At 35.5% G+C, this 15494-nt stretch overlaps 1 protein-coding gene across 1 annotated transcript in view; it reads right to left on the bottom strand.

The window, feature by feature from the left end:
* The window catches only part of OCA2 (OCA2 melanosomal transmembrane protein), a 177083-nt gene that overhangs the window by 126592 nt on the left and 34997 nt on the right, over positions 1 to 15494 (bottom strand). Inside the window, exons 7-10 of the mRNA XM_032680785.1 lie at positions 15412 to 15494; positions 14916 to 15069; positions 1253 to 1324; positions 334 to 399 (exon numbers count right to left, since the gene is read on the bottom strand). Of these exons, the coding sequence (XP_032536676.1) occupies positions 334 to 399; positions 1253 to 1324; positions 14916 to 15069; positions 15412 to 15494 (375 nt within the window). The remainder of the gene's footprint in view (positions 1 to 333; positions 400 to 1252; positions 1325 to 14915; positions 15070 to 15411) is intronic.

The following is a 15494-nucleotide window of genomic DNA, read 5'->3' on the forward strand; positions in this document are numbered from 1 at the left end:
TGTTTGAGGAAGTTTTTGAGTAAACAAAATTAAAAATATAAATGAGAGTGATAATACTTGCCCCTTAAATGGGTCTTTCCATTTATAGATCCTGATGTTTTTAGCATGTTATTAACACAATTTCACAGATTAAAAAAAAAATAGAAAAGGAACAACATTTCAAAAGACTGAGGGGTTTGATCATCTTCCATTTTGGTAAATTCCTTAAGGCCCAAATTTTCATCGTAAGTTATCTCAGTAAAGTGTAATTAACAAAATGTTTTAAAAGAAAACATCTCTGTATTGAATTTCATTCTTTCAGCATGTTTAGAGCAAAAAGCACATGTTTGTTACCATTCCAAACAGCAATGCCAGTGTCTCATAGTCAATCCACTCCACCACTTTGACCATACTTGGCCTCTGCAATCAGAAAATACAATTACCAGTGAATGCTACAAAACACCTAACTTGTGATTAGCTATGAAATACAAACTCCACTTAATTGATGAACCATTTAAATAAGCTGTGATGGAAATTAATAAGTGTTCTTACAAGGTACACAAAAGGACCGTATTATTGCCATTACTACTGTATTATTGCTAATTCAAAGTACTGCTGGCATCCTAAGTGGGTCATTAGCAAAGCCTACGTTAGGCTATAGGTTGGTCTAGTTGTTCCTTACATGGCATTACAGAAATAAAAAATAACCAAATTATATGGTACACTCCAGTTTCCTTTTGCTAAGGGAACAAAAGCGTACCACTTGACCTGTGAACAAACTGAAGGGAATTTAAGGGAACATAGCAATGATGTGGCTATGAGAAAAACAGAGAACATCAATCTGAATTTTCACTATATATCAGCTAAGAGTAAGCAGCGAGGAAACAAAAGGCTTGGAACATGCAAGCATGAAGTGTAATTATTTGGGGTAGTATAAAGCAATGTATTTCCATTTTGGTTTGCTTGCTAGCCTAACATTACTGAAAATAACACTATTAAACAAACTCTGAATTAAGCTGAAAATGGTTGTACTCCACTTCCTGGAAATCAAAACAAAAAAGCATTTACCAGACTTTTTTGTACCCTCCTTGTCTATACAGTAGTCTGTCTGACTTGTTTTGTAGTTTGTCTGACAGTATCTGTCCAACCATCTCTCCTTCTCAAAAAACGCTGCTCTGTCATGTGCCCAATCACAAAAGGGCAAACATGAAAGTTTATGATACCTGACACCATACCCAAAACCAAAGTGAGCACTTACAGTTTGGTAACTTACCTCCCCAACAATAGCTAAGGCTGCTAAAGCTGCCAAAGAGCCCAACATCGCTGCAAGGGTCCTGTGAACAATCTGCAACAAAGGGTAAGAATTGACCAGAGACTCCTCTAAATATCTCTTTGCTATCAAAAAGGAGGAGGGAAAAGGATAGAAATTGCTGTAGTCAATTCTTTTCTTGGTTTGTTTGGGCTTTTTTTCCGACCAGAGAATGGTTAATTACCTTGCCTTACTATGGGATGTTATTAAAATCAAACAAAATAAAAAACCAAACAAACAAAAAAAAAACCCTAAAAACCATAAAAAAACAAACCAAAACAACAGCAACAACAACAAAAACAAACAAAAAACCAGCCAAACAAAAAGAAACTCACAAAAAAACCCAATGCCTGTGCAAACCCTGCTAGGAAGTCTCAGCTCTAATGTCCAGGTAGAGAAGGGACTTCAGCACCAGTTTCTTATGTTTGCCAGCAGTTCACTCAAGAAAGAAACCAATTCATCTTCCATAACTTAAGGATCAAAAAGCATAGTCCTGTTGGCTTCCCTTCATAGCCCATGGGAAGAAAATGCATGCCTAGGAGGCGCTCCACCTGATTCTTTATAGGTGCTTGTTAAGCAAGAATGCCCTGAAAATATGTTGTTTTCTCCAAGTGCTCATTTGTAGTTATGTCTGGAAGATCACAGACTGTGTAAAATAATTCAGTTAAAGTAAGAATGTGATTAATGAAAATCACACTACAAAAGACCAAATCTGATAAACAGCTTTTACTATTAATGTATTTAAATATTACTCTGACACAAGTTAGAATTATTCTTAGAAAGAAATAAGACAGTCTAGAAATATTTCATTTGCTGCCAACTTCATAAGAAGTATTTTGCTGAAAAGAAATAGTATGATGAGGACATTCCAAGACCCTCCTGCCTGCTTGTAAAGGAAAAGCAAAATTTGATTTTGTTTTTCCTCCATGAAAAAAGATTTTTAACAGAAATGGTAAATAACTACACAATTTACCAAATTCATCATCATAACTAGGCTTCGTGAACGAAGATTTGGGGAGGGCTCTACCCACATTTTTATACAAGCACGCTGGTGGCTAAAAAGGCCAGTGCGAGATAGACACGTCCGGTTGCAAAAGGGGCAGCAGAAAGACTCCTTAGGTGGTATATTCTGCAAGACATGATTCTTTCTGCGTTGTCTTTTCTCCTCAAGAGTGATCCTGTGTGCTTTCTCAAAAGCATCAGCAGCATTATAGTGTGTCTCCAGACCTCCCAATTGGAGGCCAGAGTAGACCAGTTATGTTGATCAATATGGCCAAGGCTGAGATTTTGTTTCAGGGAGTCCTTGTATCTTCTCTTCGGGGCTCGGGAGTAAAGAAAAAATATGTCTCATTCCCTGTTTTTCTTCAAAATTCACTGAAGAATAACCTATGATGATAAAGCAGGAGAATAGACCAAGGGTTTTATGTCCTAATGACCTGAAAGTACATAGCATAGATTTCAGCTCCCCCAGAAAATGTGTATGAAAAATCACAGGTGCATTTTTAATTTCCAGTTTCAGAGGATTACATGTACATACACATATGGCCCTTCTGATTCTGCAAAGGTGAGGAGCATTTGATAATGTTTGATAGTCCTTGTGTCTGACGATCGGGTGCAGCAATTAGACCTTACAGCTATCTCCAATAAAAGATGCCAAGTAGAGATGTCTATTAGGGAAGGGGATCAGCTTCTTACCAGAGCAAAGGAAGTTCAAGTGTAAGCTACTGGGAAATCCTCAGACTGAAGGTTTTCTCCTCATCTAATCACCACCCACGTTAGATAGCTCTTTTGCAGTTCTCAGAAAGATATCATAGGTTTCCTGAGCCTTGTTTGGCTATGGATTTTTTGCATGTTTCCACATAAGCATTTTTGCTGTCACTTCTGTATACGTAATTGCATACACTGGGTTGACTGCATTTTCAGTTTCCAAGAGTTTACTGTCACCTATGGGTGAAGTTTGCTTTAATTTCTGGAGAAAGATGGAGAGGGGTAAACTGTACAAATGGAGTCATCTGTCAGTTCCTTCATTCTGTATATCCAAGAAGGATATACAAAAATATATCCTGAAGAATGAACAAAGAATATTAAGGTGCAAAGCTCTATTACAAAAAACTTGTTAAATGTACAGCTCTTCACTCCAGCAACTTAACAAGTGAAAGTTCTAAAGTAAAAAAAGCCTTGAAAGCACACCTATGTAAACTCTAACGTAAATATTCAAAGTTAAGATTTGGGAAGGTTTAGGAAAGAGTGCATTATTCTCTAACTTTCTTTTCATATAAAATAACCCCCAAACAAATAATATATTTGCAAAGGCATTTTTTAAAGTCTACAAATGGAGAAATTAAGAGATGGGTGTTATAAACTGTCACACTCTTTAAACCACAGTTCCATCTAATACACATTTGGAGGTCATTACGTTAGGTAACGTTCCATTATTATTCTTTTGGAAAACAGTGCAGATCTGATCCAAACCCTTTAGAAGCTTGGCAGGAGGATGAGTATCTTTTCAGGTTGCATCTCAAAGTGTATCCATAAACAACAGCTCAAGTAGAGAATTGAAAGAACTCAGAAATAAATTAACACAAGAGATTTAATCGCAGAAAAGATGAGAGATTTAGTGGACTTCTGAATCTAAAGATATTTTTAAAGATTAAGCGAGAAATCATCTGTACTCATCTGATCCTTCTCACACCCGAGAAAGTGCATACCCTCGTGCATTCTTTTAAAAAACAAGCAATGAGCATTAAGATGAGAAAGACAGAACAGACAAGAAACATACACAGCTTTTGGTATATCAGTTTGCATGTTAGAGCTCCTCACCTCCCAATCCAACTGCAAACCTTATAGATATGTATAAATATGATATATATGTTAATACAGACTATTAGATTATATATAATATTAAAATATTAATATATATTGTATATAAATATAATACCTATAAATATATATACAAAGAGTTCATACTTTTTGTAGAAAGAGTATCTTCACCATGAACATAATTTTTTTCTGAAGAATGCCTAGCAGTGCTCACTTACTGCAACAGCAAAGGGCAGTGCCTGCATTTTACAAAGGGACAGTTCTTCCAATACAAACTGCTACTGTAAACAATGCAGCCCAGATTTCACTCTTTACAATGCACAACTCAGTTGTAGAGCTCACTGATACAGGACATTACTAGGCTAAGAGATGAAGAAATTGCAAAAATGGGAATGGATATTTACAGAATTTTATAAAAGTAATGAAAATACCCAAAGCTGCAACAATTATGGTTCTTAAAAGCAGCATCAACAGTGTAGGTGTGTTGATAGCAACATCCTAGGGTCAATGCTACAGCGTCAATTCAGAATAAGTGAAGAATAGGAAAAACTTCTACAGTGATTTTGTTTCATAATTTTCTGTAGAAATTTGTCTCAAGATTGCCTGCTGTGTGATAAACACAATCTGCTGAATGCTCGTTATGTGTAACAGTTTCCATACTATTAGTTCTGGAGTTTATTTTAAAGTAAGAAATTAAAGCAACCCAAATAATTTATTTCACAAGTTCTTGTACTTGATATTAATTAAAAATACATAATTCCAGAGATATAATGCAATTTGGATTTAGACAACCTAGGCTTTGCCTAGATTTAAATTTCTTTATCTATCTGAAAGTGCTCTGGAATCTTTACACTGAATACATCAAATCGTTTGGTAGACTACAAAAGCATCATTATAAAAATGATTCAAAGTTCCAAACACTAAATCATGTATAGTGCTCCAGGAGGTAAAAGGAAATTATTTAGAAGCCAGTTGATGGTGGCCTGTATGCCATTTCAGAGCATACATTTCCCAGCTGAAATCCAGGGCAGGCAAATTTCCAAAATATGCTTCTGAAGATATTTGATAAATTTTCTTTCCACAAGTCCTTCATTATAAGTGATAAACAGCAGATGAAAGATGACTGCCAGTAATTTTGATATAAAGTTTCAAATGCAGCCTCAATTCATTTCTTATCCATTTTTTCTCCAGAGAAGCCTGTTGCATTAAACTACTTATTTTACTGATAAATTAATTTACATTTGATAGAGTGGCAGCATTGCTGCATTTCAACAAGGATGCAGTTATTACCAAGCCTATATCCACAGAGAGGTTTTATGCAATTTTCACCTACCTCCAGAGTAACTCAGATCTTCGTTATAAAATCAACTGCCAAATCCCTCTTAGATTTTATAAAGTCTCTAGTTCAATTCTTTATTCTCAGGGGAAGAGGAGGGAGAGAAGGGGAGTAAGATTTGCTCCAGGATATCTTTTTTCCTTACTTAACGTTTTGTGTCTCTTCCTTTTTATATTTTAATAACGGTTTGTTTGGTTAAAAAAGATATCCTCAGCAGTGGAAGATTTTTTTCAGACAGTTTGTTTTTCCTATAGATAATCAAGACAGTATTAGCCTGAATGCCTCTGAAAATGTGTTCCTCAGTCAGATCCCTTGATGGTGTTTATCTTATAATTTGCTATCACGTACCTTATAAATTTTGGTAGTCTGCTTTGCCTTCAAGCTATTTTAGCAGGATACAGATGAAACTTTAGTCTTTCATGTGTACACATATTTGATTCACTCATAAGTGGATCAAAAAATCCCATAGTTTGGAAAATTAACGCCAAAGACTAAAACTAGCATCAGAAGTTGAAATCAAAACTGAAAATCACAGAAAAACAATGGTAATTTAGCTAACTAATTTAGGTAATTTTTCCTAACTGTCAAGCAACATAACTGAAAATTTGGGCTTATGTTAGAAAACAAGTATTAAAAAAAGCCTTTCTGTACTTTGAATTCTGTCCTGCTGTAGATGGACTTCAAAGCTGAATGGTAGCAAATTCTCAATTCACAGAACTTTGCTTTATTTCTGGCAAATTGCACAATTTGGACAGAACGTAGAGCAACAGATTAGAAATACAGGATATAGTCATATACACATGAGATTAGAGCAACAGCAAAGGAAGGTCTGTGGTCCCAGATATATTTACTTGACTTTCTACATGCCACCTACAGTAAAGAGACTGTCTGACCAGTGCCAGTTAGTGAAAGCAGAGCAACATACCTCCTGTATCCCCTTTGCAGGGGATGTGTCTTAACAACAAGTGCTAAATGAATGATAACGTGAAATTAATTGTCTTAGAATTACTTAGTTAAGCAGTAGCATTTGTAGGGATTTTAATGAGGCAAAAGGGACCTGCTTGACATAGTTTAGAGAGTACGACTTATGCTGATGCAGTATTCAGGGATGGGCTAAAGCAGATCTTAAAGCAAGCATGTAGGGTACAGCTGCTGATAGATGATCACAGAAATCAGTGACAGCAAGAACAGCTATTTTTAGCTTCGTCTGCAGATTAGGACTATCCATATGTATTCTATACATGCAGACATGCGAATCCTATAATAAGACTTCACATTTGGTTAAATATTTAGAAAATCTTGTTATTAATCTCACTTTTGTAAGTCAAAATACATCAAAAACACATCACTGTACATCATTATGCCTTGCTTGGAAAAAAAATAAAATCCTGGACCAAAAGCTTACTCATTTTTACAAGAAATCAATGGTGATTCAGTATAATAGTACTAACATACACATGAAATATGTGACCAAGAAGGGGGTTTAATCCTATATGATGAGGGTTAAAATGGCTGCTTGACTACTAAGTTAAGTCTGGTTTTGAAATAACTTCCCACTTCAGAATATTAAAGTAAAAAGGGATAAAAAGGTACAGCATCATATCTAGTCAATATTTCTATTGGATTCATACAGAAGAGAGGAGGCTGCCATATCTATATCACTTCAGTCACAAGTGGATGTTTTCCAACCTCTACCTGTTGTGATGGCTCTGATGTAAGAAAAAGGCACACACTCCTGTAATATTTCAGCTACATAAAACATTTGCTATATGACTTAAGTAAAGAGTTCTGGTCATGAGCCAGTAAGGGACCTAGAAGATGATAAACCAAACTGCTACTGTGGGCTGACATGACCAAAGCCACTGTGTATCAACAGAATGGCCTAGCAATGAGCTTTCAGTCTTGCAGACCCTTTTGCAAGGGTCAATCCAGTCCTCCAGCACCTATCTCAGCAGGCTTAGCTGACTCCATCCACTCCACTCCACTCCATGCTTTGATACCATTCCCAATATACACCCTCATTTTTTGTGTCCTAAAAACATCATTTGTGAGGACTGAAGGACCCTCATCACATTTGCAGTTTCAGGATATTTTTTGAAACTGAAGAGGTTGCCACCATTTGTATTTCCCTAGTTTTCCTGGCATTCTAAAGACTAATGAGATCGTGAATTTCTAGTAAAGCAATTTCATATAGCAAATCACCAAACTGTGGGGGAAATATGCTTTATTTTCCCTGAGCCTCCTTTAGAGAGTAGGATAACATAACCATATAGAATTACATCCATGCACTAAGAACAACAGCATGGCAAACACAGTACTTGCATTACCTTTACAGGAAACTTTCTGCTCTAGCTAGCATTTCCTCTGGCGAGCCTTTCATCCCTGCCATCTCCTCTCTTCTTCACATAACTTTTCTACTCAGAATTGTTTTCCTCTTTAAATCATGCCATAACACCTCCCTTCAAGCCTGCCCCCTACACTTTCATGTTTTTTCATTCACTTTTGACCTTGCTTTTGCTGAAAAAAGACACCATTTGAGGCCTCAAAAAGAACTGAGTGGTTCTCATTCTTGTTTGTGTGCATTAGAAGTGTATGTGTGTTCTAACAACTTGTTAAAATTTTAAGACTTCATGGCTCTCTACCCCTCTCGTTGCCGTAGGCAGGGTAGAAGCTGAACAGCAGCATTCAATTAAGCTAATTTAATGTTCTATTGCATCTCTCAAACAGAAAAGAAAGACACCAATCCACAAAATACGTAGTATGCAAGGCAGGGAAAAACATTTGTGTTTGTCAGTCTTTCACAAATTGAACAAAATACGGTTCAAAATTAGGTTTAAAAGGCAATTGAAAATAGAAAATGGACATTCGGGAATTAGTTTTTGCATTTACTGTTGAAAATATGATTCCCATCATTTCAAAAAATCACATTCTGTGAAAAGTGTAGCCTGGGTAACAACATCTTTTAAAATAGACAATCCTACCTAGTCTTTAGAATAGCAAGCAGCACCATCCAGTGGCAATTTTTTCCCATTAAGTTCTTAATTAGGGACAATTTACATACTTCAAAAGTATCGTAGCACCCAAAATAAGGTATTTTTCTTTAAAGCACACATATTTAGAGCACAGCCAGACTTCTACCAAGACAGATCTAACAATTAGACAGGCAATAGTCAGCATAAAGTCAATATTCATATTGGATTAATAATACGAAATTGTTATTATAACATATCAAGCTGAGATCCAGCTGAGAATTTTGTTTGCTATTATACTGCATTTTTGTTTGAATTGAAATTCAACCCTTCCTCATCTTTCAGCATTTTGCTTCCTTTACACTTGCTTTGCTGCAGTTAGGGCAGGTAAAAATGACTAGTTTATCTTACTGATGCTGGTTCTGTCCTTTTGTAGTCTCCTTTTTGGTGGCAGTGGCTCTGCTCTACACAAGCAGTAGAAATCCTGGCACCTCAGGGTTACTGATTCAATGCTCCACATAAGAAACAACTTGTAACGCTCCTGCACAGCTGCTTTAAAGTAATTTTGAGCCTCTCAAAATGCACAGAGGTCACAGCTTCCTCCTAAATTAGAGAAAGGCATTAAGGAATGACAGAAAATCTTGACTGTCTGTACCGCTTAATTGGTAGCTCAGTGACAGGCTACTCTTTCTGAGACAATATCTAGGGTACCACTTGGTGAGTATTATACTCTGGACAGAGGGATCTATCTGCCCTATGTCTGGATCTCCTTGTTCAATCCAGTCCTCCAGCATCTAACTCACCAGGCTTTGCTGCATCTATCTACTTGATGTGCCTTGATATCATTCCCAATGCCCACCCTCAGTTTATGTCCTAAAAGCATTACTCACGTGGACATCAAGAGCGCCCTCATTATAGTGCACCGTTTCAGATAAGGGGGAGGGGAAAGTAGACTTTTGAATGGTAATCATGCTTTAGGGTTATGGGGACTCTGAATTGGATCCAAAACCACTTGCTGCCCAGGACAGATTGCAGCTAGACTACTCCAGAAGCTAGATTTCTATTCAAGATAAGTTTTACTACTGGATTTTATGGTTTAGGTTTCCCTACTCCGGATGTAGGTTCTGTGCAACCCCCCAGAGTTACAGCATTTATGACTTTTGGGCTCTTTTACTCCCTACCATCCCCAGACCGGAGGGTAGATGAAGGGAAACTTTTATTCTTGCCCAGGCGGGAGGTATCACTTAGGCTTACCAAAGAGAGTAGATGGTTTGTTCCAATAATCAGACCCTAATTTTCTGCCAAGTCCTACAACAGTGTTTTAATTCCTCTTCACAATTTTTTCATCCTAGAACAAATGAAATCAATAGCAGTAGGAATATCTTCTCTCCCACAAGGCCTAGGGAGTGCAGCAACTACTCTTTTCTTTTTTTACACCATCTTTTCCAATAATGGCTATAGATTTTCTTCTGTTCCTTTGCTGCCAATCTTTTGGGAGGATATATGTGGAGGTGGGAACATTCTAATCCACACTCTTCTCAGTCTATATTTAAAGACAGATCAATACAAGAATGGATAGGAACTAAGAAGCCATGCTGAGTAAGCTGATCACTTCTGTGATCAGTCACAGTTTCTGTGACTTTCCTTATCAGGAAAAATCTCCCTTAAGATTAGCCTATTGCTATCACTTAGTATTATACTTCATATAACCAATGAATATTTCTTTCCTTTGCCTATTCCCTCTCTAGAGCATAATTTTCTGATGTTATAGCCTCATTACTGGAAATAGGCAAAAACTGGACTGCATGAGCATAAACTGCAGTAATAACATCTTATTTCATTTGTAAAAGTGTTTCCTGCAAGGAAACAGTGGTTCAACCAGCCCACAATGCTAGAAAAATAGTCAGACTAAACCACATAAAAGTTTTGTTCTCTGAAGCTAATTTCTGCTGGTTAGACACTATTAAAAATCACTCTGCTTTGAGTTAAAGAAATTAGCTTAGGGGATGTTTATTCATAATTTAAGCTAGTTAATAATAGAAAAGTAATACGGAGAGAAACCGACATACCCCATTTCCATTAAAGTAATAAAAATTGTGATTATAAGCCCATACTTCATGCTAGTAAGAAGCTAGAGCTTTTAAGGCCAGTTCTTGCACTTTTAAATATTTGTGTTTTAAGAAGAAATAAAGACATGTAAATGTTATTCAAGATGACAGATCATTAAAATGCTACTTAAAAGATCCTGCAAGGTCTTTTTTATGAATACTTACAAGACAGGATATGAAACTAAATAATAACACCTGTGATAGAAAAACAGACCTATGGAGACTGTCACAGAATTTCTGATACTTGCTTGTATCACTTTTCTGCTATTTGCTATGCTATTATTATCTCCTACTTTTTCTTATTTTTTTATACTTTAATGTAATAAATTTCATTCTGCCTTTTTTTCCTGATTAAATGAAATGTTTTATAAAATAGCTTTTAAAAGGCCATTACTTTCATATTTGCTTCTGCTAGTTCATTTAAGTAGCATAAACAGCTAACAGTCCATTTTAACACACAACACAAAACAAATACATTATTAAAGGAAAATATTGGACAAGGGCACACATTCATTCATTTCAACTAATGAATTAATGAGCTATAACTGATGTCTAACAGTCCTCCTCACATATTTCAAATTAATGAAGCCTCAACATAGCTGTGAATAAGCAGTTAATGATTACTAATAAGAGCTTTAGCAATTCAAGGAACTTTTCTGAATACCAGTAACACTTTAACATTTTAACAGATATTTTAAGATAGAGATAGACAGATAGATCTCTTTTTAGTGTATCCGATGTATTATACAATTCTCTGTGTAGGCAATACAGGGAAAGTGGGACACATCAAAGATATCTAACTGTATTTATCTAATATCTAACAATAGATTTTACCTTCACTACTTTTCCTTGACCATGCTGTATGACCAGAAACAACCATACACCACTGCTTATTGAATCTGAATGGTCACCTTAGTTATATACAAAGAAAAATGCTTTTCTGGAAAAAAAACCCAGAAATCAAAGAAGGCAAAGGATAAAATACACTCTTAGCTGAAAGAACAAAGATATTTGGAGCAGAAAAGTAAAAAAAGTATAAAAATTAAATTTTCTAAATTTTTCTTTGTTTGATTTTTTTCAAGTTCTCAGTCAAAAAAGGCTACACATTTTGAGGATCAACACTAGAAAAAAACCTATCTGAAAATACATTGTGAACTAATTTAGTAGATCAATATCATGGTAGAACTCTGTACATCAGCACTTTACATCAGATGTCCCTGTGGACCAACATGAAAACATACTTATAGCCCACCTAACCTGTGCTCCTCAGGTCAGACAGTAGAGCTGAGATGAAAAAAGGTAAACCTCTCTCTCTCCCTCTCTCTCTCTCTGTCTCTTTCTCTCTCTTTCTTTCTCTCTATTTCTTCCACTTTCTCCCTTTCTCTCTTTCTAACACGCACCTGTTTGAAATTCTTGCATAGTGGAGGCTTTCAAGAACAACATTAAATACATTGTTGTATTCATCAAGTCTATAAAATAGTAGAGATTAGATTTAAGCAAATACACCACAAAAATCAGAATGTTTTTCTCCTTTGGGAGAAGGGAAGGGATTAGAAGACTGAAATGCAAAGAGAGAACTGATTGATATTTGAAGATAAATCGATTTCAAGAGAATTAATATCTACTTACTGAAGGAAAGGACGATTGCATAAGAGGAAAAAAAAGAATAAAGGCCTCAGATTTCAAACAGAAAATGTAACTAAGATATGATCATCTAAAGAGCATTAAAAGCAATATGCAAAAATTTCAAGAGGTAGAGTAGTAGAATTGCGAAGTAAGGAGTTACTCATGCTTATGGTAAGCATGAAAATAAAAATCACTAGAATTTAAGGAGGAAAAGAGGCATCTTCTTTTACTGAACACATATTTGTATTTTATGAATATTTGAATTTTACATGTATATATTTTATGGAATCAGTTTCAAAGAAAAAATACTTTAAATAAATGCCTGAACAAATTAAATTCAACAGTTTGGGATGTTTTCTGAAGAACAGCACTTTCTGAAACTTCTTCACTAACAAAGAATGGTGCTGGATATAGAAATTTCATGCTAACATAGAGACAAACAGCTGCTTCAAAGCAGTATTTACCCTGTGTCTTTACAGCGGTAAAAGTTTGGAGATGACTGTTTACAATAAATGCGCTTCAGTTTCCAACTGGAACCTCTTACTTCATCAGCTTCTCCCATCATCTCTATCTGCAGGATGCAGAAGCTCTTGCAGCCTGTTCTGCCCAGTCCTTGGTGACTAAGGTAGCAAAGACTACAGGGAGAAGGGGAAGGAAGGATTAAAAGATAAGGACACTGCGGCTGAGCAGCTTGTGGGCACAAGATCTATGATTCATGTTTGGGGAAAAGGGCTGTACTGAAGGAACAGGAGGTATGCCTTGAGAGGTGTGGCTCTCATGATTTGAAAAGATAAAATGCTTCATCTTTCTTCATCTTTAAAGAAAGCATGTGAACATACAGCTCTAAAACTGGTTTGGGTGTCAACACTGTCTGAATTTGAAGCTATATTGCAAATAATAATTAGTAAAATACAGGAAACTAATAAAGACTGATAAAAGATGGGGAGCAGCAACACTGAAAATGAAAATCCATGAAAAATTGCTCGCATTGATTTCTGTAACACTGATAACAGCTAATGGGATAGAGAGTGAAATGTGTTGAGAAAGCAGGACTTCAGTCACCAAAGTTATAAATACTGACTATAAGGAAAGCGACTATTACATATTCTAACAATATTAACATCCATTGCTTGCAAGAAATCCATGAGGGAACCATATAACACGCCAGTTTTGTTTCTGTGATAGTTATTTCCTGCTTAAAAACTTATAGTTTAAAACTTACTCCGGTTGTAGCATTTGTCATTCCTACAGATGTCATGGAGAAAATAGCTAACATCATGACACAATATACGACTTTCCACACCTTAAATTTCAAAGTTTACTTCTAAGTATTCATTTCTATCTTTGAATTTGCAGAAATAATTCTTCTGCCCATAACAGAAATCTTTCCTTGATATTTTTACAGAAACAATAAGTTAACAAGCTGTTTTAAAGCTTTTTCTTAAAAACAACAGGAAAACGAATGCTTTCCCTATCTCTGCTTTTCAGTTTCAAGCCTTTATTTCCTTTTCCCCATGCACTGTTCCAAAGCAGCTTTCCAGGAAACAAACACAAAACCGCCCTTTACATACATTTAAAACCTGATGCTTTTGCAATTGCTAAAGAGTTGCATAGTTGGGTTTTTTTGGAATATAAAAGCTGCATTTAAAAGTATTAAGATTACTTTGATGCTGTGCTGCATGTCTACATATCTTTACAGTAAAATCTAGTCCAAACCCACTCCACACTTAATATTATATCTCATTCCTCATTTATAAGAGGCATTTTTAGGTCCATAAAGAAATCACCATTGCTGAACAACATAATCTAAATGTCTGAAGCATCTGTCATGTTGTGTGCATCCATTATTGATAAATGATTAGGTGGTGTTCAACTACCTTACCATTTTAATGGGTAACAAGATGAAAAGCTTAAAAATATGCAAGACGTGGAAGAAAAAAGAGCATGTGGACATATCTACTATGGAGCACCTTGTAGACTTGATTTGATTCATTTCTTTGTTTCATACTAATGTAAATCAGATATGATTTAACTCAGAGAATTCATTGACAGTGTGAATGCTCATACGAATTAAAAACAAATTTTTAAAAAAGCATTCCTCCCCATCTGCTATTTTTTTAAGTTAACCAGACAGCAAGTGTTTTCAGTTCAAATAAACTGGTTGGACTTCTGTGCGATTTCTGACTTTTTTTCCATTCTTGTTGTGATGCAATACATTTTCATTGGATTTGGTACCTCAAGGTTTTGGAATGACATTGCAATGTATGTTTAAAGTTCCCTGTCCCTTGACTTCATCTTAACTCAGACTTCATTTTTCTTCAAATAATACAGTGAAAGAATGCCTAAGTGTTACTTAATAAAAAGTGTGTTCATTTTAACCGTTTAAAATTACACTAAATTCATAGCTCGAGGTACCTTAGAGAAGGTTTTTTTCTTTTACCTTACCTTAAAAAATAATTAACTTTAAAACAAATTTTTCACACCTTTTACAAGATAATACAAATGTATTATGGCCAAACTATAATTCTCTTGAAATGTTAAAAAGCTTCTAGAACCTAATAGAAAAATGTACAAGATCATTGTAACTTACCAAAATCAGTTACAATTCAGAACAATTTCCTCACACATGTCATTAGCAATACTGATGGCACATGAAGAAGTTGCATACACATTTTAAAATCATATCAAAACCTAAGAATTAAACCCTTCCTTGTGATCCATTTACAATGCAGGGGAAAAAATAAAAACAAAGTACAATATTGGCTTACTTCAAATATGATCAGCACGTAGACGCCTACTAAGATGACGGATGCAACTGTTACTTGTGCCTCTATATTTGCATGAAGGTATTGATGCTTCATGGAGAGAGGAACGCTTCCAGACTCCTGTAGGAAAGCTTGAATGTTTACGAAGATGGTGCCTCTGGTGAAAGGAAAAAAAGTTTTGCTTATTCCTGGAATGAAATACCATTATGTTTTTTTCTGCATTAATTTTATCTTGAGTGCCTGTAAATATATATGTTATATCTTTACAATTGCAAGCAACTCCTCAAACATTTTCACTCTATGCCTCTAAATAGTTTGGAAAGTAACTTAAGTATAAACCAGCCTTGTAAATCCTTTTAAAAAGAAGCAAGAAGTCATCCTATCCTGCCCCTCTGAATCAGGTAGTGATAGACTATTTTAAAAACATTTTCTATTCCTTCATAATCGAGTCTATGCAAACTACTGCTTCAATGGATCATTTTTCAGTCTCTTAGCCAACCTGTTTGGTATCTGAAAGGTTCTAGTTGTGATGATTTGCTGATTTCTTCTTGAACTTAAGGGTAGAGACCAGTTGTATACCAC

Source organism: Chiroxiphia lanceolata, chromosome 2, assembly GCF_009829145.1.
Source record: "Chiroxiphia lanceolata isolate bChiLan1 chromosome 2, bChiLan1.pri, whole genome shotgun sequence".
In the NCBI taxonomy this organism is placed as follows: domain Eukaryota; kingdom Metazoa; phylum Chordata; class Aves; order Passeriformes; family Pipridae; genus Chiroxiphia; species Chiroxiphia lanceolata.